At 36.4% G+C, this 26210-nt stretch overlaps 2 protein-coding genes across 22 annotated transcripts in view; one reads left to right on the forward strand and one right to left on the reverse strand.

Annotated features, from left to right (window-relative positions):
* Positions 1-1115: 1115 nt before the first annotated feature.
* LOC127959229 (ubiquitin carboxyl-terminal hydrolase 1-like) lies at positions 1116-10259 on the forward strand. Of its 2 annotated transcripts, none has more exons than XM_052558278.1 (9): positions 1116-1414; positions 2560-2734; positions 2819-2945; positions 3618-3716; positions 3908-4074; positions 4201-4847; positions 5327-5494; positions 5593-5794; positions 8606-10259. In XM_052558278.1, the coding sequence occupies exons 2-9, from the start codon at positions 2565-2567 to the stop codon at positions 9357-9359; spliced, it is 2334 nt and encodes a 777-aa protein (XP_052414238.1). In that variant the 5' UTR covers positions 1116-1414; positions 2560-2564; the 3' UTR covers positions 9360-10259. The 2 variants fall into 2 exon arrangements, with proteins under 2 accessions (XP_052414238.1, XP_052414237.1); XM_052558277.1 differs by lacking the exon at positions 1116-1414 and adding an exon at positions 2018-2171.
* Positions 10260-10607: 348 nt separating this feature from the next.
* Positions 10608-26210, reverse strand: part of LOC127959226 (dedicator of cytokinesis protein 7) — a 53306-nt gene continuing 37703 nt past the window's right edge. For 13 of the 20 annotated variants that reach the window (XM_052558275.1, XM_052558271.1, XM_052558272.1 and 10 more), the window contains 9 exons: positions 24760-24891; positions 23400-23414; positions 17653-17778; positions 17439-17528; positions 17101-17337; positions 12331-12474; positions 11924-12030; positions 11408-11575; positions 10608-10757 (listed from right to left, as the gene is read on the reverse strand). In XM_052558275.1, the coding sequence (XP_052414235.1) occupies positions 10715-10757; positions 11408-11575; positions 11924-12030; positions 12331-12474; positions 17101-17337; positions 17439-17528; positions 17653-17778; positions 23400-23414; positions 24760-24891 (1062 nt within the window). In that variant the 3' untranslated portion in view covers positions 10608-10714. Of the gene's footprint in view, positions 10758-10872; positions 10893-11407; positions 11576-11923; positions 12031-12330; positions 12475-17100; positions 17338-17438; positions 17529-17652; positions 17788-23399; positions 23415-24759; positions 24892-26210 lie in introns of all 20 variants that reach the window. The other 7 variants (XM_052558276.1, XM_052558274.1, XM_052558270.1 and 4 more) reach the window with 2 other exon arrangements.

Consider the following 26210-nt stretch of genomic DNA (forward strand, 5'->3'; position numbering starts at 1 on the left):
AGATGAAAAATCCCCATATCCAAGGTGTACTCACCATCTCTCGCCAACTCGCTACAAATTCCAATCTCGCTTGTACTCAAATTTAAAGGGGGGGTGAAATGCTCGTTTTCACTCAATATCCTGTTAATCTTGAGTACATATAGAGTAGTACTGCGTCCTTCATAAATCCAAAAAGTCTTTAGTTTTATTATATTCATAAGAGAAAGATAGTCTGTACCGATTTTTCCCGGAAAAACACGACCGGCTGGAGGCGTGACGTGTGGGCGGAGCTAAAGAATCACGAGCGCGAATAGGCTTTTGCGTTGAGAGCATGTGGAAGCTGTGACATTACCGTGAGGGAAAACCCATCATCCAAAACAAACCATGGCTTACAGTCAGATTCAGCCGTTTATTTATGATCCAGAATCAGATCCAGAGGCTGAAACTGAACGAAAGCAGCAGCAGCAACGACTCGCTCCGAGCGGGGCTCGAACCTGAGTCTCTGGCATGGGAGGGGACGCACTAACAAGGAGGCAGAGATATTTGAGGCAGTTTTACTCACCGCCTGCGGTTCCAACACACGATCGTGACCCTTTTTCCTTGGGATTGCATCATCCTTAAGAAATAAACGATACGCAAATCCGTCGTCAAACTGGGCCTTGTGAACAAGCATCTTCGAAATGCACTCCGTTGATGCTCTGTAAAAATAAACTCCATCCACTGGTCCCTTAATGCTGTTTTTTTTTTTTTTTTTTGGTAATCTGTGCAGGGTTGTCTTGCCCTGGCAACCAAAAACACACTTCTTTTGTGACTTTTCGCGACGCTCTCGCTCTGATCAGTGAAAGTCTGTGCTGCTCAGCCTCGCTATACGGGAGCGCGCGCTCTTCTGGCAGAAGTGCGTCAGGACCCATATAAGGAAATTCCGCTCCATCTAATGTCACACAGAGCCATACTCGAAAAAAACTTTCCGAAACCGGAAGGAGTATTTTGGGAACAAAAATACTCCTTCAAATGTACAACTTAATTTTTGAAACTTTGCCCATGTTTAGCATGGGAATCCAACTCTTTAACAGTGTAAAAAACTCAGTATGCATGAAATAGCATTTCACCCCCCCTTTAAGCTCATCGAACATTCTAAAGAATATTGCGTCATAATGGTTAAGAATCTGTTTTTCTGAGAGATGTGTCCTAGGCAGTTTTATTCGATTTAAACTTAATACCCCGCTCAGCTTAAGTTTATAAAAAAAAAATTCTAAGCGGATACAAATGAAGTTTCTATGCCTAGTAAGACCTTGATTAGCTGACACAGGTGTTGGAGCTGAACTCTAAAGAACAGTGGCCCTCCAGGAGCAGGACTAAACACCCCCGATGCTGATTGTTGATTTAACGTCCCATTGATCATGCACTGTTCTTGATGTCCATCTACTGGTGAAAGGTAAGAAATTATTTTTGTACATACTTTTTGTAATAATAATAATAAAAACACCTAGATAAAACAAGCATTTTTTGTAATTTTTATTTATTATTTTAGAATAAAAAAGCAAGCTTGAATTTATAGTTTTTTTTAAATGTTTTTGTTAAGAGGACCGTTGCAGTTTCTTGCACTAACGTTGCGTCCTAAACAACAATGAATTCCTCGTTATCGTCCTCTGTTTGAGATAACTTTGAATACCGTTTTAAAGACATGCCGTTATGATGTTTTGGAAAGAAAAAAAAACAAATATTTTAACCAAAGAATCGATTTATTTATAAGTAAATAAGACCGTTTCACGTGAAGCTCCTTATTTAACACTGATCCAGAATCAGCCTTCTGTTCAGTTCACAAACCCTAACCGTCAGGCGTTTGCATCACATTACTGATCTCAGGGCAGTCTATCCGCTTGTCAGATGACATAGTTGTCCAAACTTATGCCTGCAATAATATATTTACTTTTATTCATGTAAAAAAAGCGTAAACAAAAATACGTATTTAATCATAAAAATCGCGACAGTGCTACTTCTTTAACTACACAGAATTTCTTCGACCATCTCCTTTTGTTCAGGCATTAGCGGAGATGTCTCAGTCGTGGAAAAAGCGCCAAGTTCTACAGCAGAGCAGACGCGGTTGTCAAGTTTGTGTAACGTTATATTTAAAACGAAACCGCGTACCTTTGAATGCGAAAATGTTACGCGTGCATTATAAGATTCCGTAGGTAAGATAATTTAACGCAGTTCTATTTTTATTACGTAACGTTAAGTTAACGTTACTCTTTCAGCTCATGTTGTGTGGGCTGGGCGGCTAACGTTCAGTTACTCAGCTACACTGCTATATACTTATGTGTCTTCATGCATACGAATTAAAATGATCAAACTACGAGTCTCGAGAGAGCCTATGACGCAAATATTAGCCTTTAATGTATAAATAAAAAAGTTGATAGCTAAAGACATTCTTAGCAGAAAACGCTTCTGTTGCTTTCTAGGGCACATCAGAGCCAATGCTTTCCCGCGTTTCGTGGCTGATCGTGAATGTTTTGATTTAGTTTGTTTGTTTTTTGTTTTTACATTTGCTTTGGTTTCTCTTTCATCTTCTGTATTGAATAGTTAAAATGCCCGGACTGCATAATGAAGGTGGAGTGGTGGCTGCAGTTTGCAGTCCTGTGAAGAAGAGCAAACTGTCTCTGAAGTTCTTCCAGAAGAAGGAAACCAAAAGAGCCTTGGACTTCTCAGAGACCCCTGCAGAAGACAACGGCACTGCAGAACCAGAAGAGACTACGAAGTATGGAATTATGTTATTAGGCTATTTAATACAGATTATGTTTGAAAATACCATATTCATTTTTCCTAATTGTTCTCTCTTAAGTCATGACCAGGTTGTGTCAGTGCCTTGCCCTTCATCTCCTCTCACTTGTGAGAAGCGTGAGAGCCTGGTCCCCTTCATTGGGTTTAATAATTTGGGGAACACTTGCTATCTGAACAGCATCCTTCAGGTATACTGTTCATTTTAGCCACTTATCATGTATTATTGACAACAATCAGACAGGACACCACAGGGGAATAGGTTGAAATTTTAGCTACTGTATATAATCATAATTATTTTCTTGCTTGATTGTGCCATCCCAATAAAGCACAAAGTCACTTTATGGACTTTTACATTGCTTTTATACCTGCTGGTGGAATGACCTGCCCACCTCAATCCGAGTAGCTGAGTCCTTAGCCATCTTCAGGAATCAGCTTAATCCGATTAATCCTTAATCGGCATTCACTATTCTAATTCTATTCTTTAAACAAAAAAATCTAACTACCCTTCTAATCTTTTTGTATTTTATTATCTTTTTATTTATTATACAATTATAAAAACGAACTCTAACACTAGCTTGCTATATTCTTTTTCTGTTCTTTCTGTTTTCTTTTTATTTATTATATTATTTAAAAGCCCTTGCTGTGTGTACTGTGTTTAAGCTAACTGAGACGTGTTATAGTACTCTTGCTGTTTTTGATTGCTTCCAGTGTCCTCATTTATAAATCGCTTTGGATAAAAGCATCTGTTAAATTACTAAATGTAATTAATCACAGTGTGTGTGTATATATATATATTAAATTACAGTACAGTAGTTTGGATCCCACTGATCAAAATGTTTTACCCTTCGTACAAATTTTAGGTCTTATATTACTGTCCTGGTTTTAAAGAGGCCATCAAATCGTTGTGTCAGTTGGCTAAGCTGAAAGACAAACAGCAAGAAGATGGTGCCAAAAATGAGGTTGGTAAATTTAATCTTTTAAAAGGTGTTTTCCTTTGCCTTGATTATGCTCATCATATATCAGTATGAATAGCTTCAGTGTAGGGAAAAAGTCATCCTAAAATTTAGCTTCTAATTGAATAAATGTATAGAATAGTTTGTCACATTAAAATTGTCGCCTTTACTATAATTTATTATTTTTATGTTATCAGGGGGACATGGGTGAGAACACCCTACCTGTTCCCATGGAGCTGCTGGGTAGTTTCCACAGCATCATCTCTTCTGTTGAGCAGTTGCAATCCAGCTTTCTGCTTAACCCGGAAAAATACAGTGAAGGAGAGCTTGCTACACCACCTCGCAAGCTGCTTAACACGCTCAGGTAATGCTGTGGGCCAGAGCATCATTCAGCAAAACTGAAAAGACATTTAAACCTCTCAGAGTTTTTTCACTGTTGCCTTGGCTTTAATGAGTTTCCAAACAAACCGGTTTGATTTCTCCATTGCAGGCAGCTTAATCCAATGTATGAGGGTTACTTGCAGCATGATGCACAGGAGGTGCTGCAGTGCATTCTAGCTAACATCCAGGAGGCCTGTGACAATATTAAAAAAGAGCAAACAGACAACCAGAAGGACAGCACAATGAGCAATGGAATGGGGGAGTCTAACCAAGAGGATGATGGTAGCTCTGATGGCCAGTTGAGTGGAAAGAGGAAGAGTGACACAGAAGCAGGCAATGCTAAGAAAAAGCCAAAATCTCAAAGCAAATCAAAGAAAAATGAGGGAAACGTGCCTATGACCCGCTCAAAACGAAAATCGTCCAGCAACATAACCACAGAGAGTTCTGACCAGAGGAATGGAACTGAGGAGCAAGAAAAAGAGCAAGAGAAGGACAGAGGGAGTACTACAGAAGAGGAAAAGAATGACAGTCCCCCAAAAGAGGTGGGCAAGAGGACAAGGAGAGGGAAGCTGGGCTGGTTGAAGCCATCTGGGAAGCAGCCTAGCATCTTCTCAAAGTTCCGTAGCATGGGACGAATTACTTCACATGTAGGAGGGAGAGGGGAGACCAAGGAGAAATCAGATTGTAGTGTCCGAGAGAAGCAGAAGGATACCTCAGAGAATCAAGAAGTTAAACAGACTCTGGAAAATAATAAAGGTAATTTTACACAAAATTGTGACCAAATCTCCAGCCGTTTATTATTATTTTAATAATGCAGATATTCTACAATTAAACTACTGTAAATAATTATTTTGCATAATACATAATATTTGAACATACAAGATGTGTACTATTAACTGGCCAAACTGATCATATGTATAATGGAACTAAGATGGTAAATTATGGAAATGGGAAAAATATATAAATAGTAAAAAGGTATAAACTGAGAAATTATAACAAGGAATTAATTTGAAGAGCTGTAATAAAACATCTATATTTTTATTTATCTTGTATTATTTTTGGTCAACTCTAATTTTGTACTATTTATCATGGCCACGAACTGACAATTTGTTCCCACATCCTAATTAATTCCCTTAGTTTAGTGTATCGCATCCACACTGATTTAATCAAAAACAACAGAATAAATGATTCAATAATCTCTATAACTAAAGAATTTGCCTGTATTTTGTATTTAGAGCAAACAGGCCTGGATGTGCTGAAGTGGATGTTCCAGGGTCAGCTGGTGCTGCGGACACGCTGCCTGGAATGTGAGTGTTTTACAGAGCGGAGAGAGGACTTTCAAGACATCAGCGTACCTGTGCAAGAGAAGGACAACATCTCCTCTGACTCTGACAGTTCTCAGAGTGAGTACTTTGACAGTGTTGAATCCATCTCTGTTTGTGGCTATCAGTCAACACTTGGATGCTGCTTAGATTTTTATAACTATATCCTCCTTTTTCAGTTTCTCCAGATCCCAAGCCTGAGCTGAAAACTCTAAAGTGGGCCATATCTCAATTTGCATCTGTGGAGAGGATTATGGGTGAAGACAAATATTTCTGTGAGACCTGTCATCACTACACAGAAGCAGAGAGAAGTCTTCTGTTTGACAAAACACCAGAAGTCATCACAATCCACCTGAAATGCTTTGCTGCCAATGGCTCTGAGTATGTATCCTCTACGGATTATTAATGCTTAGTTCCAGAGCTGCACGATTCTGGCTAGATTGAGAAACACAAATTGTTGGTCTCAAATAGAGATCACAATTCTGAACTTAACAAAATAATGTGTAATTTTCTAGAGGTTGACAAAATATTAATTGCTGCAGTCTATGGGTGTTTAATTATGTAAAAAATGTATAATAAGTATAACATATAATGTGTGTGTGTGTGTGTGTGTATATATATATATATATATATATATATATATGTATGTATGTGTGTATATATATATATATATATATATATATATATATATATGTATGTGAATATATGTATTTGTATATATATATATATGTATGTGTGTATATATATGTGTTTATATATGTGTGTATATATATACACATACATATATACACATACATACATATATATATATTTATATATTTTTTTTTTTAGGACTATCAGTGTTGACACGTGATTAATTTTACAATCCTTGATGCGTTAAAATAATTTAATGCAATTAATGCAAAATTACTGAAGCACACTTTCTATTATAACCCTTTAACCCAAATTTGCCTCTCTGCTTGTGATCAGATCATTTTAAGCTGGTATACTCTGGAGAAGTTTTCAGTTCAGTGATCCAGGAAGTGTATGCGTTCAAATAATCCGTTAAAAACAGGGCTGATATAAAAGAAACCAGGCTGATAACGTATAAGTAAGTATTGGAACTGTAAAGAAAAAAATGTTGTGTAAAGACACATTGTTTGCTGTGGAGTCAAGAAATCTGTAAATATGATTAAAAGATGAATATGAGACAAAACTACAGAATGTCACATTTTATTGTTGGGTGATTCAACACGCATGTTTTACCAGCTTAGAAGCACTTTTAGAGTTTCATCTCCATATCTGATGTGAGAATAAGTATTGGAACAGTTGCCTCACAGGTTTCTAAGTGGTCAGCAGTGTCCTGTTGCATTGATTTTTCAGATTTTAAAAGCAGGGAATGTGTCTTCTCAGTTATATCCATTGCTTCTGGATTATAAATCTTGAATTGGATGATGACAAGAGTTTGGAAACTACCGGTGACATCAGCAACCAACGACAACCTGATCGGCTGAGAAAAACAACAGTAGTTGATGACAGACAAATCATAAAAGCTGTGAAAATGAACCCTAAAATCACCATCAACCTCCAGAAAGCTGGGGTGATGCTCTGTCAATCTACAATCCGCAGGAGAATTTGACACAGAATTACAGAAGCTACACAGCAAGACGCAAACCTCTGATCAGCACCAAAAATAGAAAGACAAGATTCTTCACAAATGTGAGCCAGTGGAGTTTTGGAACGGAGTTGATGGACCGATGAGACAAAGATTAACCTTTATCTAAGTGATTGGAAAGCAAAAGTGTGGAGAAAAAAGGGAACTGCAAATGATCCTAAGCATACAAGCTCATCTGTAGAACTTGGTAGAGGTGGTGTCATGGCATGGACATTCATGGCTGTCTCTAGAACAGGACCACTTCATTTCAATGATGACTTTATGTATGATGGCAGTAGCAAAATAAAATTTGTAAGGGTACAAAATCATCTTTGCTACCAATATTCAAGAAAATGTCGCCAAACTCTTTAGAAAGCACTTCATATTGGATCAGGACAATAATCCAAAATACCTTGCCAGTTCAGTCAAGGACTTTATCAGGGCAAAAAAATTTAAAGGCTTAGATTGCCCAAATCAATCTCCAGATTTAAATCCAATTGAACATTAATTTCACCATCTGAAGAGGAGACTAAAGACCGAAACTCCCCCAAACCAGCAACAGTTGGAATTGGCTGCATTAAAGGCTGTGGAGAGAAGCATTTCAAAGCATAAGACCAAGAGTCTGGTGATGTCTATGGGTTGCTAAATATTAGCTTTTAATCTTTTACATCTGCCTTAAATTGTTCCAAAACTTATGCTCACATCAAATAGTGGGATAAACTCAAAGTGCTGTCCTTTTTATTTGGTAAAACAGGTATGTGTCGAAAGACCTAATAATAAAATGGGACATTCTGTAGTTTTGTCGCATATTCATCTTTTAATCATATTTGCAAATGTCTCGACTCCACAGCAGCGAAGGCAATTTAATCTTTACTGTTGCAATACTTATGGAGGTATGTGTGTGTGTGTATGTTGGGCAACAATATTTATTTATTTTTTACAAAAAAAAGTACAGCTATATGAACAAAAGTGCATTTACATTTGGTTTGCAAACACTTTAAACAAAAAAGCAGTTTTCTTAATACAGTAGCAGTTAAAATATTTTTATGAAATCTAAAACCAGGCGTGATTTCTTTAGCGCCTCAGTTCAATGGAACTAAGACAGAAATAATATTTTGTGATTGAAAAGACAATGACAAAGTGTTTGTGAAGCTGTTTCTCACCTACACATGCATGCTCTTTGTGTCAGTGGCAGCATGAATGCAGATTAGAATTTTCTAGTAAGACTTTTTCAAAGATTTAATAGATTAATCATTCTTTAGAAATTAGATTGCTTGGGTGTTTGAATCGAGATTGCAATCTTTTAACGATTAATCGTGCAGCTCTACTTAGTGCTTATCTTTCAACTATTGAAGCCCTGAAGGGCACGGTGAATTGTCCATGAGTCTGTTTCTATTGTTTATTACAGCAGAAAAAAATACAGGAAACATTAAGACTGAGAAATAAGGGTAAAAATGTTTAGGGTTTAGCAACTTGAGACAAAATATTTTATTGTTTATTATTTTATCACATTTTATAATGTGCATTAAGAATTTGGTACAATGTTCCTCAATCTTTAGGATGGATCCTTATGCTGGCCTTTCCAAGGTGAATACTCCTCTGCAGACCCCTCTCAAGCTTTCCCTGCACGAGTGGTGCACTCAGCCTGATTCTCCAGACCAGAGCCATCTCTATGAGCTCTTCGCCGTGGTCATGCACAGCGGAGTAACCATCAGCAGCGGCCACTACACCACTTGCATCCGCATGATGGATCTCCATCTCACCACACTCAGGCTTCAAGCTCAGGATGAAGATCAAGACCGAGAGGAAGACACGAAACAGAAGAAAGAGGAGGTACCACAAACAGAGTACGATGACGGTGAGGTGTCTTTCAGCTTGCCTGGCAGAGGGCAAAATGTGGCCAGAGTCAGCACGGCAACAAGCATGTCCAGCAAATTAGGAAGCAAAAGGTCCTCCGAGGGTGTTGGGCTTTTAGGAGGACAGAGAAGTGTCACCAGTTATGAGCTCAGCAACAGCAATCAAACCAATCCAGAGAAGGCTCCCGGCTCGGCCAGTCGTGCTGCCGGTTCTTTGCTTCAGAACACAGTGAAGAAAGAGCCAGAGGAAGAGGGAGTTGATGCTATGGGCAACGGAACCCAGGTGTGTTTTGACCTTGCTCTGCAAAACCTTTTGGACTTTGAGGGAAAGTGGATGCTGTTTGATGACTCCGAAGTGAGACTGTTTGAAGAAGAGGACTTCCTCAGAGCCTGTTCCCCCGAGACATGCACCACCTCTACACCTTACCTACTCTTCTACAAGAGAGTCTCTCAGTAAAAAACAGCTGAAGGGACTCGGTTACGAAGTTTACTGGTAAGACATGGACTATGAAAATACGTTGGTAGGAAACTGGAAAAGCAAGTCAGGATGTGTTAATGGTCGATATGTACGTTTGTGTAACAAGTGTCTGTGAAAAGCCGATGTGAATCTTTCAAGGCCATGACATTTGTTGCCACTTTTTTTGACTTACTGTTTTTGTACTTTATCTTCTTGTTCAGCAAGTCCATGTCATCTGCTTTTTTCAGTGACCCTCATTCAAACGCACCTTGGCACTTACTGTAGTTCATGTGACAGTTTTCCTATACTTTCAAGCATTCCATAGAAGCTCTAATGAATAGCACAAAATGATTTCTTGTGCACTTAAATTTTATATATATTTTTTAAAAGATCAGTTCTTGCTTGTTTGGGTTTTGTCTCATGTATGAATTCACATTTGTCCGTTTTGGAGAGTATTATTAATAGCTTGAAACCCCAAAGTAGATTTTACATTAATTTCTTCATTTTTTTATTTATTTGATACTAGAAAGCACAGGCAATGTGTTTTGTTCCCCGGTGCAGACTATTTGCACACAGAGAATCAAATTTAGGTGGGCAGCCTCGAAAGTAGAGCATGTATAATTTGTCTATAAATGACCACAGGGATAAAGTGACCTATTTTTCCATGTTTTATAGTTTATCAGCCATACCTCAGTCCAGTCTAAGAAGCTTTTCTATCCAATGTTGTGAGCAGACCCTGCGATTAAACCAAGATCTCTATGAGCAAAAAGTTTAACCGTTCACGAGAATCTCTTACATTCTGTTGTATATTTGAGGCAGGGAAAATGTAAATATTTTTCTATTACCTGGTTATGTAGATTCTTATTTGCCACATTAAAATACCAACATATAAAAATAAAAGTCTTTTGGTGCAGTTTCTTTAACAACACACTGGAATGGCTATTAGAGTATTTATTTAGTAAAATATTTAAAGTAAACAAAAGGCACATAAAACTACATAATGCTGAAAAAAAAATCATCACCTTTTTTGCATTTTCTGTAAGGATTAAATAAACTCTTAAGTTGTACCGTAACTATTAAAAATGCACTGGGATGAAGTAAAAAATAAAATAAAAATAAAATAAAAGTGCACACAGTAATAGAATACAGGTTTTGACACATTGTATGCTAAATTCATCATCAGTTCTTGTGATCATGTAACAGGCCACTTTGTAAACGAATACAAATTGGAATGATGAACCAAACGTCTTAACACTTATCTCTTTTGACTTTATGGCAGAAACACTGACATTGTGAGGAGGACTGATATATACAAATAAATAAAATTGCATTTGTTCTTTTTATTTCTTCAATCTTCACACGTCTAGCTTGCGCAGGCTCAATCTGCTAAAAGAGTCTCTGAAAGAAAAAGAAAAACAATGTTATAAAAGGAGTATAAAAATATTCTGGAGGAAACAAAACTTTAATCGTTAGCAAACTATTTAAAAAATGGGCTCGCCAACAACTTGACTACCTTCTCAAGCTGTCCTTTTGCTGCTTGTTAAAACGAAAAAAAGAAATGAAGTACACTTAATACACCCACACACCCACAATTTTTGGACAATTATGTGACACATTATCCATGTGTCATCTGTTATGAGGAACTAACTAATCATGCTTTGCTGTTGATAAACCGCACTAAACAGTCCAGGCAATGAAGACCCATTTCCTGACTGTAGAAGGTCTCCATTTGATTTGATTCAGTGATAGAATTTCTATGCATTCTACAATATTTGTGGTACAATTTAAATTACAATTTAGCTTTTTTTATATGAAACAAACGCAGAAATTGTCACTGTACTTTACAGTAAACCATGACTTGATGTATTAATAAAATATTAATGGCCCTTTATTAAAATATTAGGGTTTAAAGGAGTAACTCCTATCATTATTCATTCATTCAAACTTAGTTTGGGAAACTCAAGTTGCTGTGGTAAGCTGGTTTATTAAACGCAATGTGACGTATACAGGACATTTTTAACAGCTTTTGACAGTTTTAATTGTCTGACCTGTGTGAGTTGACCTGTAATACAGGTTTGTAGAGTTGTGGGATCTTCCTGTTAATGAGAGGCTGCAGAGCTTCTTTCAGTCTGTGGTAGTTCCTCTCCAGCTCTCTCTGATACTCTTTCTGGTCTGGACCAATCAGACTCTTATTTTTGCGAAGGGCATCTTCACATCTAGAGGAGATATTAAAGGTTGCAGGGTTAAATTAAAGTATTTTGAAGGGAAGTCAGTTCACCCTCAGGCCATTTTGGTAACGAGGCATTTACCATGCAGGCATTTCAAAGTTCTAAGTGTATTACTGACCAATATATTATTACCATTTAACTGTTAAATAATGTGCCATGCAACCATACAAAAGTAGCAACATTTACATGGACTGCAATAGTTTAATTCTTCTTTGGATAATAGTTCCTATAAACTTATAGTAATACTACATTATAAATGTGATGTAAGAAGTTATGGTTAGTAGTTGGACTACTGGAGTTCATGTTAAAGTAGTGTGAGAGCATCTGAAATCAAACCTCTTGGTGAAGTCTTTGAAGCACAGTCGCAGTTTATTATGGTGCCTGTAGAGTTTAGGATCACTTGGGATCTCGGACAGAAACACCTGGGCCACCTCAAGAGGGCCCTTTAGAGAAATACAATACAATGCATACATAGTTTAGAATCATTCAAATGATTTACTCATTTCACCAATGACACTATTTATATACAAACATTGATGTATGTGTGTCTGTATTAAAGTGTGCGATATATATCCTCTGCGATATCGCAATTGTTGTTTTAGCGAGATTCTATTTATTCATCAGTTAAAATAAACCTACCATAAAAATTACAGACCCTTCATTTCTTTCAAAGTAGGCAAACTTACAAAATCAGCAGGGGATCAAATAAATATTTTATTAAGTGAATAGGCTCAACTAGTCACCTGGTTAACAGTGGTGCCAACAGACCCCTGAAGAACCATCTGTAACATTTTGGCATCAGATGGGTCTTGATGAGTGGCAAAAGCCAGCTCCTGTGTCTTCTTCTGCATGTCCTCAATGGCTACTTCAATAGGCATGGAAATTATCTGAAAGGCAAATAGTAATATATTCATATCATTCCTTAACCTTAAGAAAACACTGTGGCATTCAGTGTTATTGTTAACTAAAACCAAAACTATTAATACATGTTTTGTTAAACGGAAGCTGAAGTCAAATCATATATTGTAATGTACAAGTATTGATATATTATAGATTTATATGTCCTAAATGACTAATTACTAAAAATTGAAATAAAAATAAAGCTAAATAGAAATATAAAATCTAAATAAAATAAAAATTACAAAAGCACACAAAATTACTACAAACAGAAAACAAATAATTTTTATCATTTACTCAATTACTCAATAATTTTATAATATTTTGTTATTCATAATCGGAGTCTGATAGTCCCTCCCCCCTCATTACGGAATTAAAAGTTCATAAAGTGTCCAACATTCCACACTTATATTTAAATGAGAACATTTTTTTAAGTGCATCATCCAAATGTTTAAAGTGCACTTTTTCTTTTTTGGAATTTTCAGTGTGAATTGAAGTGAAGTGACATTCAGCCAAGTATGGTGACCCATACTCAGAATTTGTGCTCTGCATTTAACCCATCCGAAATGCACACACACAGAGCAGTGAACACACACACTGAGCACACACCCGGAGCAGTGGGCAGCCATTTATGCTGCGGCGCCCGGGGAGCAGTTGGGGGTTCGATGCCTTGCTCAAGGGCACCTAAGTCGTGGTATTGAAGGTGGAGAGAGAACTGTACATGCACTCCCCCCACCCACAATTCCGTCTGGCCCGAGACTAGAACCCACAACCCTTCGATTGGGAGTCCAACCCTCTAACCATTAGGCCACGAGTTCCCACGTTTGCAACGCACCTTCATATTGCATTAGCTATTTAAATGATCTTGATACAGTTCACGTTATTCATCTAGCATGGAAAAACTATATATATATATATATATATATATATATATATATATATATATATATATATATATACATATATATATACATATATATACATATACAGTATTGTTCAAAATAATAGCAGTACAATGTGACTAACCAGAATAATCAAGGTTTTTAGTATATTTTTTATTGCTACGTGGCAAACAAGTTACCAGTAGGTTCAGTAGATTGTCAGAAAACAAACAAGACCCAGCATTCATGATATGCACGCTCTTAAGGCTGTGCAATTGGGCAATTAGTTGAAAGGGGTGTGTTCAAAAAAATAGCAGTGTCTACCTTTGACTGTACAAACTCAAAACTATTTTGTACAAACATTTTTTTTTTTTCTGGGATTTAGCAATCCTGTGAATCACTAAACTAATATTTAGTTGTATGACCACAGTTTTTTAAAACTGCTTGACATCTGTGTGGCATGGAGTCAACCAACTTGTGGCACCTCTCAGCTGTTATTCCACTCCATGATTCTTTAACAACATTCCACAATTCATTCACATTTCTTGGTTTTGCTTCAGAAACAGCATTTTTGATATCACCCCACAAGTTCTCAATTGGATTAAGGTCTGGAGATTGGGCTGGCCACTCCATAACATTAATTTTGTTGGTTTGGAACCAAGACTTTGCCCGTTTACTAGTGTGTTTTGGGTCATTGTCTTGTTGAAACAACCATTTCAAGGGCATGTCCTCTTCAGCATAGGGCAACATGACCTCTTCAAGTATTTTAACATATGCAAACTGATCCATGATCCCTGGTATGCGATAAATAGGCCCAACACCATAGTAGGAGAAACATGCCCATATCATGATGCTTGCACCTCCATGCTTCACTGTCTTCACTGTGTACTGTGGCTTGAATTCAGAGTTTGGGGGTCGTCTCACAAACTGCCTGTGGCCCTTGGACCCAAAAAGAACAATTTTACTCTCATCAGTCCACAAAATGTTCCTCCATTTCTCTTTAGGCCAGTTGATGTGTTCTTTGGCAAATTGTAACCTCTTCTGCACATGCCTTTTTTTTAACAGAGGGACTTTGCGGGGGATTCTTGAAAATAGATTAGCTTCACACAGACGTCTTCTAACTGTCACAGTACTTACAGGTAACTCCAGACTGTCTTTGATCATCCTGGAGGTGATCATTGGCTGAGCCTTTGCCATTCTGGTTATTCTTCTATCCATTTTGATGGTTGTCTTCCGTTTTCTTCCACGTCTCTCTGGTTTTGCTCTCCATTTTAAGGCATTGGAGATCATTTTAGCTGAACAGCCTATCATTTTTTGCACCTCTTTATAGGTTTTCCCCTGTCTAATCAACTTTTTAATCAAAGTACGCTGTTCTTCTGAACAATGTCTTGAACGACCCATTTTCCTCAGCTTTCAAATGCATGTTCAACAAGTGTTGGCTTCATCCTTAAATAGGGGCCACCTGATTCACACCTGTTTCTTCACAAAATTGATGACCTCAGTGATTGAATGCCACACTGCTATTTTTTTGAACACACCCCTTTCAACTAATTCAACTAATTGCCCAATTGCACAGCCTTAAGAGCGTGCATATCATGAATGCTGGGTCTCATTTGTTTTCTGAGAATCTACTGAACCTACTGGTAACTTGTTTGCCACGTAGCAATAAAAAAATATACGAAAAACCTTGATTATTCTGGTTAGTCACATTGTACTGCTATTATTTTGAACAATACTGTATATATATATATATATATATATATATACATACATATATATACATACATATACATATATATATAAACACATACATACAGTCTTGTTCAAAATAATAGCAGTACAATGTGACTAACCAGAATAATCAAGGTTTTTAGTATTTTTTTTATTGCTACGTGGCAAACAAGTTACCAGTAGGTTCAGTAGATTCTCAGAAAACAAATGAGACCCAGCATTCATGATATGCACGCTCTTAAGGCTGTGCAATTGGGCAATTAGTTGAATTAGTTGAAAGGGGTGTGTTCAAAAAAATAGCAGTGTGGCATTCAATCACTGAGGTCATCAATTTTGTGAAGAAACAGGTGTGAATCAGGTGGCCCCTATTTAAGGATGAAGCCAACACTTGTTGAACATGCATTTGAAAGCTGAGGAAAATGGGTCGTTCAAGACATTGTTCAGAAGAACAGCGTACTTTGATTAAAAAGTTGATTAGAGAGGGGAAAACCTATAAAGAGGTGCAAAAAATGATAGGCTGTTCAGCTAAAATGATCTCCAATGCCTTAAAATGGAGAGCAAAACCAGAGAGACGTGGAAGAAAACGGAAGACAACCATCAAAATGGATAGAAGAATAACCAGAATGGCAAAGGCTCAGCCAATGATCACCTCCAGGATGATCAAAGACAGTCTGGAGTTACCTGTAAGTACTGTGACAGTTAGAAGACGTCTGTGTGAAGCTAATCTATTTTCAAGAATCCCCCGCAAAGTCCCTCTGTTAAAAAAAAGGCATGTGCAGAAGAGGTTACAATTTGCCAAAGAACACATCAACTGGCCTAAAGAGAAATGGAGGAACATTTTGTGGACTGATGAGAGTAAAATTGTTCTTTTTGGGTCCAAGGGCCACAGGCAGTTTGTGAGACGACCCCCAAACTCTGAATTCAAGCCACAGTACACAGTGAAGACAGTGAAGCATGGAGGTGCAAGCATCATGATATGGGCATGTTTCTCCTACTATGGTGTTGGGCCTATTTATCGCATACCAGGGATCATGGATCAGTTTGCATATGTTAAAATACTTGAAGAGGTCATGTTGCCCTATGCTGAAGAGGACATGCCCTTGAAATGGTTGTTTCAACAAGACAATGACCCAAAACACACTAGTAAACGGGCAAAGTCTTGGTTCCAAACCAACAAAATTAATGTTATGGAGTGGCCAGCCCAATCTCCAGACCTTAATCCAATTAAGAACTTGCGGGGTGATATCAAAAATGCTGTTTCTGAAGCAAAACCAAGAAATGTGAATGAATTGTGGAATGTTGTTAAAGAATCATGGAGTGGAATAACAGCTGAGAGGTGCCACAAGTTGGTTGACTCCATGCCACACAGATGTCAAGCAGTTTTAAAAAACTGTGGTCATACAACTAAATATTAGTTTAGTGATTCACAGGATTGCTAAATCCCAGAAAAAAAAAAATGTTTGTACAAAATAGTTTTGAGTTTGTACAGTCAAAGGTAGACACTGCTATTTTTTTGAACACACCCCTTTCAACTAATTGCCCAATTGCACAGCCTTAAGAGCGTGTATATCATGAATGCTGGGTCTTGTTTGTTTTCTGACAATCTACTGAACCTACTGGTAACTTGTTTGCCACGTAGCAATAAAAAATATACTAAAAACCTTGATTATTCTGGTTAGTCACATTGTACTGCTATTATTTTGAACAAGACTGTATATATATATATATATATATACACATATATATATATATATATATATATATATATATATATATATATACACATATACATATACATATATACACATATACATATACACATATACACATATACACATATACACATATACATATATACACATATACATATATACATATATACATATATACATATATACACATATACATATATACACATATACATATATACATATACATATATATATATATATATATATATATATATATATATATATATATATATAAGCATGTATGTTAGTTTACCTCCTCTTTATGGATGATGTTGATGCGGGTCTTGATGTAGGGGAAAGCGTGGGAGGTAGTAAGAATGGTCTTCCGTTTAAACTGTTCGTGCAGGTCACCGTGAGCTCTTCCATCGAGTGTGAATGGCGTGCAGTAGACGAAGCGGCGCAGGTTGTAGTTCTTATCGAAGTACGTGATGCGGTCCTTCATTTCATAAGTATCAAAATATGGTTCAACGTATGTGATCTGAATGAAGGCCTGCATTGGAAAGTGATGTTATTATCAATGAAAAGTATTGTCGTTTATTGTTTTTAAAAGTGAGCAAAAGTATAACACACTAATCTGGTATTTCAACACACCTTATTTGGGTCCAATTTACATTTGTCAACTGGATTGGAATCTTTAATAACTTCCACTTGTTCCTCGCCAAACCTTTCACCATAGAAACTCTGGAATTAAGACAAAATCAACAAATTAAGAGAGGTTGTGTTTGTGTACTACAAAAAAAAATAAAACACTTCTAAATTGCTTATCTAATAGACCGTGAAACAGAAAATGCAAATGGTTTTGTACCTCAAGCCGATGTGAGATTTCTGCCAGCTTGGTGATGGCTGGTTCTTTGTAGACAAACTCCTGCTCATCCAGGTCACCAAATTTAGAACCATAAAATCCAACTCTGAAATAGGTGCCAAACATCCGCTTTCCATTCTGAAACAAACAAATGTGTTCATTACTAATGTGCTGTTTATTAAAGCTGCCATTTAAAAACACCAGGTAACATGTTACCATAAATCCTGTTGGTACTCATTTGACATATGTCGTGGGTTACTCATAAAGAAAGGTAAAGTGCAATGAGGCAAACACAATATTTTCTAATGGCAGCAAGTTGATGTAAACATTGTCTGGTACATGTTTACATAACCTGAATTCAATGCTGGCAATAGTGAAGCAATTATAGTTCTTACATCTACCATTTGAGGATGTTTGACACAACTTCTAAAAAGAAGGACCAAAAACATTGATTTCTTTGATTATCATATATTATTATTCCAAATTTCTATATAGTTTCTCGATGTTACACTGCCATTCAAAAGTCTGGGATCAGCAAGTTTTCTTTAAAATAAATTAATGCTTATTAATTAATAACAAATTGTCCTTGTAAAAAAGAAAAAAAAATCCACAAACATTAAGCATCTTAACTGTTTTCAACATTGATTTGATACTAATAAGAAATGTTTCTTTAGCAGCAAATCAGCATATTGAATTGAAAAGACCATGTGACACTGAAGACTGGGCTGATGGCTGTTGAAAGTAAAGTATAATTTAAAATATTTTAAAGGGGTCATGACATGAGAAATCAAATTTGTCTTGATCTTTGGCATATAAGAGGTTTGGCATAAACATCCTGCAATTTTCATAGCTTAAAACATCCTTCTTATTATAAACAAAGAAGTGTATTATAAAAATTTATTTAAACAAGCTCGAAAAAATGGCTTGTCACCCGACACAAACATTTGCAACACTGCCTCCAGAGCGAGATGTTGATGAATAGTCATCTTCTCTTCATATGCCCTGACTACTGGCGTTCAGTCACTTAATGACTTGACACTTGTTCACGCTGAATGTGAGTGTCGCCTTGCGTCAAAAGCAAATCGAAATTAAAATCACTGCCGATATCGTCTTCACTGGATACTGTATATGGAATGAAAGAATGTTAGTTTTAACGCATTTGGTTTAAAAGGCTTATTTGCACCTTTGTACGGATATCACAAGGATCACAGCGTAGAAATAATTGTATAGTTTATAGTTTTCTGATGATCTTATTTTGTAAATGAGGCACAGTGTGATTGAGAGTTTGTTGAACGTGACGTAACATACAGCCAAGTATGGTGATCCATACTCTGACTTTGTGCTCTGCATTTAACCCATCCAAAGTGCACACACACCAGGAGCAGTGGGCAGCCATTTATGCTGCGGCGCCCAAGGAGCAGTTGGGGGTTCGGTGCCTTGCTCAAGGGCACCTAAGTCGTGTTATTGCCGGCCCGAGACTCAAACCTACAACCCTAGGGTTAGGAGTCATACTGTCTAACCACTAGGCCACAACTTCCAAAAAATTGAAAGATGAAGCGGAACTAGATCAGACTGCAACTCAAACCATAAGTAAATTATATGATTACGCTTTGTCTTGAAATCAGGAAGTCTTTTTTTTTTTTTTATATGCAAGGGGGTGTTGATACCATTTCTTATGCAATGACTTAAGCCAATCATTACAGTGTCTAATTCCAGACCAGCCTTATAGGACCCACTTCTAAAAACAGGTTATTTTAGAGAGAGGGTCAGAATGAGGGTTCCAAATAATAATTTCCCCACATATTTATTTATTAACCATTATTTATGAACAATTTTTTTATTAAAATTAAACCTTAAGGGACATATTAAAATATAAAAAATCCATGTAATGACCCCATTAAAATAGAAAATGGTCATCTTAAATTGTATTATCACAATATTTTTTTTTTTATTTACTGTATTTTTGATTAACTTTTTTTATAATGGTATATTAGAATTGTTATTTGCCATTAAAACAAACAAAGAAGAAGAAGAAAAAGAAATTGAGCATCTCCACATAAGACACAATAACTGAATATAGTTTGAGTTTGAGCCAAGCTTGTGGACAGTGGTGCAAGAAGCGGTTCTGAGAAAAGTGGGAACTTTCTCTGTAAATCGTATTAGCACAGGAGGACATAACAGGAAGAAGACAAGAGATAACCTGATGTCCTTAAAGAGTAAGTCAACAACTGTACTCCAAATAAGAGACAAAGAACTGAACATAAGTAGCAAGCTCCTCATGAGAAAGTAACCATGCTGCTGTAGCCTAATACAGAACGGTAAACTGAAACACTTACTGTATGTCAACAGAAATGGAATGTCAGATAGAATTAGTATGTGCTGGAGTAACAGGGTAGGCCATAGAAGCACAGTAAGGAAAATGAGTGGTGGGTATAATATGTACAGAACCGGGAACATGTCTGAGTGCACAGGAAGTGAAGTATTAATCAGATGCAGATAAAGGTTGAACCACAGCAGACCAACCATACAGCCCAAATTTAGATTTTAATAATACAAATAATGTCTAACAAGAGATTAAATATTTTCCACAATAATTCTCTTTATCTATTCCATATATCACATCTATCATAAGTGAAGTAACACATTAAGTATATGTGTGTGTGTGTGTATGTCCAAAAGACACACCTTCTCATTCAAAGAGTTTTCTTTATTTTCATGACTATGAAAACTGTAGATTCACACTGAAGGCATCAAGGGCTATTTGACCAAAAAGAAGATGGGGTGCTGCGCCAGATGACCTGGCCTCCACAGTCACCTGACCTGAACCCAATCGAGATGGTTTAGGGGTGAGCTGGACCGCAGACAGAAGGCAAAAGGGCCAACAAGTGCTAAGCTTCTCTCGGGGAACTCCTTCAAGACTGTTGGAAGACCATTTCAGGTGACGACCTCTTGAAGCTCATCAAGAGAATGCCAAGAGTGTGCAAAGCAGTAATCAAAGCAAAAGGTGGCTACTTTGAAGAACCTAGAATATGACATATTTTCAGTTGTTTCACACTTTTTTGTTATGTATATAATTCCATATATAATTCCATATATAATTCCACGTGTTAATTCATATGATGCCTTCAGTGTGAATCTACAGTTTTCATAAAATAAAGAAAACTGAATGAGAAGGAACTTTTGGTCTGTACTGTATATATATATATATATATATATATATATATATATATATAGCTAGCTGTTCAAAATGGGTGTGAACTAATTATCAATAAGCCTAAATTAAAAAACTAGTTAAAAAGAGCATTAGAGTTGTATAAAACATTGTATAAATAAATAGTAAGGAATAAAAGATGCATAAAACTGTGAATGATGGACATTCCAGTCCTGTGGAAATGTGTCGAGTTCAGATTGTGTGGGCCTGGATACCAGGTGTCTGAGATGGTTCAGCCCCTCTCTGGTTCATTACCAACATTTTTTTATTTTGTTTAGATTTTTTCTTGTCATAAATGTCATGGAAATAAACCCTCGGACTATGAACTTACCACAAGACACAATAATTAAAGTGGGAAGAGGAGGGGTCAGCAACCAGGGAAATAAAAAAGGAGAGAACAGAACATTTTAATCAGGAAACCAGGAAACTATTTGAAAGACTAACAAAACACATACACAGAAAACAAACAAACAGCAATACTACCATGAATCAATACTTAAAAAAAAAAAAAAACACAAACACAAAAAGACAAAAAATAATAAAACAAAAGCATGCAATGAAGAAGAAGCAGGCACAGAAAAGTGCATTAAGGGTCTTTATTAAACAGACAGTTGAGTTCAATGCTGAAATAAGTGTCAAATATGAAGGTTTTGTTGAGTCATTGCCATGCAATAAATTAAAAGTCAGATTAATACTAGTGTACAAACAAATTGGTGCATATGAGAACTCAGGGGTCGATTTAGTTTTCAATGAAATAAAACTCATATAAAGAGAAGGTCAGTTGGACATCAATTTGAATGTAAATGTTTTGAAACGATGCTCACCAAGATATCCCTTTAGAGGAGAAAAAAAGAGCATAATTTACCAAATAAATAAATCTTCATAGTCTCCAAAAAAGCATCTAGCCCTTATTCAATCATCAGCTGATTTTTTAAATAGATACCATAATTAATAATTCTGTCATTGGTTACTCACACTCATGTTATTCCAAACCTGTACAATGTTCTTTCTCCCATGGAACACCAAAAAAGAATATTTGAAGACTATACTCGTTGGTTTCGGAAGTATTTTAAATTTTTTCCCCCGTGATTTAATAGTGATTACCAGCTGCTAGGTGAAAATTTCACATTTTAATTTGAAGTAAAAAAATAAATACATTTGGACAAACCGGCAAAGGTACAAGTTTGTGAACAAACTAACAAAATAACTATACAAACAAAATAACTATAATCACAGGAAGGACTGCAAATGACAACCAAATGAAAAATGGAGAAATATAAATGAATTCATTTGAAGTTGTTAATTTTCGAAATAAAGTTTATTGGAAAATATGCACATATATACACAGTATATGTAATTATTTCAAGAGCATAGGGAGGGCTGACTCTTGTCATTCACACTGCTTTGTGTGATTTTTTTTTTTCAGAAATTCAGCTGTTATTTATTTTTATTTTTTTTGTAATAGTATGAACTAGTGACTTTAACAAAGGCATATGCCATCCATTAGCAACCTCTGAGCTCACAGTAAGTTATCATTAAAAATCAATTATCCTATGGAGAACATCACTGGGACTATACTTCCAGAACCCAAAAGACTGTTGCACTCTATAATGAAAATAAATGAGGACTGTTGCGGTCAAAAAACAAAACAAGAATTTTTTTTAATAAAAGTCTTAAGTGTCAAACTGTTGTTTGAGGCTGATCTTTGCAATGATTTGATCTAGTTCACAATATGTCCATGACTTGTTTTTACGAATCTGACTCATTCATTTTTCAAGCTAAATGGACTCAGTCATACATATTTAAAATGACATTACATTACTCACTTAGCAGACGTGACTTACAATTGCTATATATGTCAGAGGTCGCACGCCTCTGGAGCAACTAGGGGTTAAGTGTCTTGCTCAGGGACACATTGGTGTCTCACAGATTCAAACCCGGGTCTTTCACACCAAAGGCATGAGTCTTATCCACTGCGCCATCAACACTCAACACACCAAAATATTTTCTTATATGTTCCATAGAACAAAGAAAAAAGTCCAACACATTTGGAACGACATGAGGGTGAGTAAAATATGTTTAGACTTTCATTTTTGGGCAAACCAGTCCTTCAAGGTTATTGACATGTCTCACATAAATCGAACCCTGTGCTTTTGAGACATGATAAGAAGACAAAGATGGCAGTACTGATGAGACAGAGTGAGAGATACGGATGAGGGAGTGAAATGACGCATTCATGAATAAATCTGTCATTAGTGTCACAGTGGCTCCCATGCATGGCCTGTCAAAAATGACAATGTTAACATTGTTCTTCCTCAAGAAAGAGAAGGTAGAGAGGAAGATGAGAAGAAGAAGAGGGATGCTGCTGCCCACACACCACTGACAGCAGTCCCACGGAAAGAGAGATGGAGGGATGGACGAAAAAACGAAAGCGTCCATAAAAAGGTTAATGGGTCAAATTCACAGCAAAGAGAGTCATGATAAATGCCCACAGCTTGCACGTATGGGCCAAGCATTAACCATGAAGTTTAGCACCTACCTCCCAGCCTGTGCTCTGTATAACAGAGAGAATACAGCACAAATCAACATACACAGGTCACAATCACCCCTTTACTGACTGCAAAGCACTATGGGAAACCCATGCACTATTGTTCAAAAGTTTGGGGGCAGTACGATTTTTTTTTATTATTAATGAATGAATTTTTTTGTTATATATTTTTTCTGTTAAATTTCTGGAAAATAAATAAATAAATACTATATATATATGTGTGTGTGTGTGTGTGTGTGTGTGTGTTAGTATGTATATATAGTACTGTCAAACGATTAAATCACATCCAAAATAAAACATTTTGTTTAAATAATATGTATGTGTTCTGTGTATATTTATCATATATATATATATATATATATATATATATATATATATATATATATATATATATATATAAATACACACGCACATGCATGCATTTCAGAAAAAATATGTTGTTTATATATTAAATATAAACTATACAAACATAAATATAGACATGTAAATATTTCCACAATATATAATGTATGTGTGTTTATTTATTTTATTACATAACTATATAATATATACCGGTACATAAATATGTTTATGTATATATTACAATTTGGAAAAGAAAAAAGAATGACACGTGTTTGCTTGTTGTATGATGCTACGGTGATCTGGGTTGTTGCCAAGAAGTTTCTATACAGTTGCATTGTGGTTGCTTTTCTACTCCAGGTCAAAAGGGTCACCCTATCCTGCTCACCTCTTTCAACGTATGTAAATATCAACTCTGGCTGCTTAACCTCAACCGGTCACTCAATTCAAGAATCAATAATATCAATAACATTAATGCTGCAAATCTAGTTGCTCATTGCTACGCATGAGCAAGATACAAGGCCTGTTCACACCAAAGACTATAAGTATAAAGTTTTAATAATCATTCTAATCCAAATAGAATAGTGGAGTCTACACCACAACTAAAATGATAACGTGACAGAGGATCAATATTCTTGGAATCACTTTCATAACAATTTTTGGCTTGTTTTCTAGCTGATGAATGATAAAATGTTAATTAAATGATACTTGCATTTCTATAGTAAAATACAACCAGAATCCATCAGACTGTAAAGAACTTGAGCATTTAAGCACACTATTATTATAAACAGACTGTGTGTTGGTGTAGACTATCGTTACAGTTATAATTCTCAGTATGAATAATACTATTCATAACACCAAGGAAATCTCACTAAATAAAGCTCACATCCACAGCACCTTCTAGGGCATTAATACTAAGTCCTGGTGTGTTAAGCAACATGAAGAGGCTAAACAGAGCATTTATTTTAGGATCCAAAAGATTAATAACAAGACCTGTAAAATAAGCATTTACCTGGTGTACAATTTTGCCAAAGGCTTCCTGAAGTTTACCATGAATAGTGGCTAATTTCTTGGCATCCCTGTTTGCCTCGTGAATAGGGATGAGTACCTTGTAGACTTCGTTCACTGCTTCGTACATACCAGCCTGGAGACAAATAACGAGAAGAATGGTTCATGACCGGTATAAAACAATTTGATGTAATACAGTTTAACAAGCTGTTATAACAAGCTTAATATTATTATACATAGCAATCAAATAAATTGAATGAATAGTTCACCCATTCAGTGCTTAAAAGATGTAGAGGAGTTTTTTCTTAATTGGAGCAAATTTGGAGAAATTTAGAATCATTTGCTCACCAATGGATCCTCTACAGTGAATGGGTGCCATCAGAATGAGAGCCCAAACAGCTGATAAAAACATTACAATAATCCACAAGTAATTGACAACACTCCAGTCCATCAATAAATGTCTTGAAAAGTAAAAAAAGAAAAAAAAAAAAAAAAAGAAAAAAAACGTCTGTAAGAAATAAATCCATTATTAAGGCATCTTAACTTTGAACTGTTGCTTCTGGCCAAAATATGAATCCAAAATCCATAATAAAAGTCTATCCACCGTGGTCCTCTCACATCAAAATCCACAAACATTTTTGTTTGTTTAGAACTGTTCTTGACTGTTTTTATTTGTTAATGCAGTTTGATCTGTGCACATTTCTCTCATGACAACCTTTTTTTTTTTCAGTGGAGAAAGCAATGTTGCGGATAGAGGACATATTTTTGAAGCAACAGTTTAAAGTGTAAAGGGTCTTAATAAATTTAATACAAAGTGATTTTCACTTCACAAGATTAATTGATGGATTGACGATCATGTCGATAACTCATGGATTACTTTGACATTTTTTTTCAGCTGTTTGAACTCTCGCTCTCACACTGCACGTCGGACCCGGCAAATTGCTGGAACATTGCCGGGTCGCCTTCTGTGTGAAAGCAAACAAGTCCCGGGATTGATTGTGGCACTGAACCCGGGTTGGGGACCTAGTAACATTGCCGGGTTCAGTCCCGGCATGAGCGCTGTGTGAACAAAAGCCAGATCTAATGCCGTGTCATAGTGCTGACGCACGTTATCGCGCGACTCTTTTACCGGCTGTTTTGCAAGAAGATCAACGTTTGCGACAAAAAAATATGTGCAAACTGTAATGAAGCAGAGATCAGTTGGTTCCTGACTTTCCGCGCTGACGCCGAGATCGTTCGCTTGCTTCGGTGAAAGTATAACGTGGCTAGCGTTTTCAACTCGTACATAACATGTCACGCCCTGATGTCACGTGTCGTTACGGGATTTTTACGGGTTGTGTGTGAACGCATGCACATACTCCGGGTAATCACTGGCAGTGTGAAAGTGCAATAATCTAGCGACCCGGGAACAATTGCCGGAACACTTTACTCGTGTATTTGCCGGAATCGCAGTGT

Source organism: Carassius gibelio, chromosome B6 (genome assembly GCF_023724105.1).
Source record: "Carassius gibelio isolate Cgi1373 ecotype wild population from Czech Republic chromosome B6, carGib1.2-hapl.c, whole genome shotgun sequence".
Classification (NCBI taxonomy): Eukaryota; Metazoa; Chordata; class Actinopteri; order Cypriniformes; family Cyprinidae; genus Carassius; species Carassius gibelio.

Coding starts and splice junctions, on each gene's coding strand:
- LOC127959229 (XM_052558278.1), top strand. CDS start 2,565: ATGCCCGGACTGCATAATGAAGGTGGAGTGGTGGCTGCAGTTTGCAGT. Junction 2,946..3,617: donor ATCTGAACAGCATCCTTCAG/GTATACTGTTCA, acceptor TACAAATTTTAG/GTCTTATATTACTGTCCTGG. Junction 4,075..4,200: donor AAGCTGCTTAACACGCTCAG/GTAATGCTGTGG, acceptor TCTCCATTGCAG/GCAGCTTAATCCAATGTATG.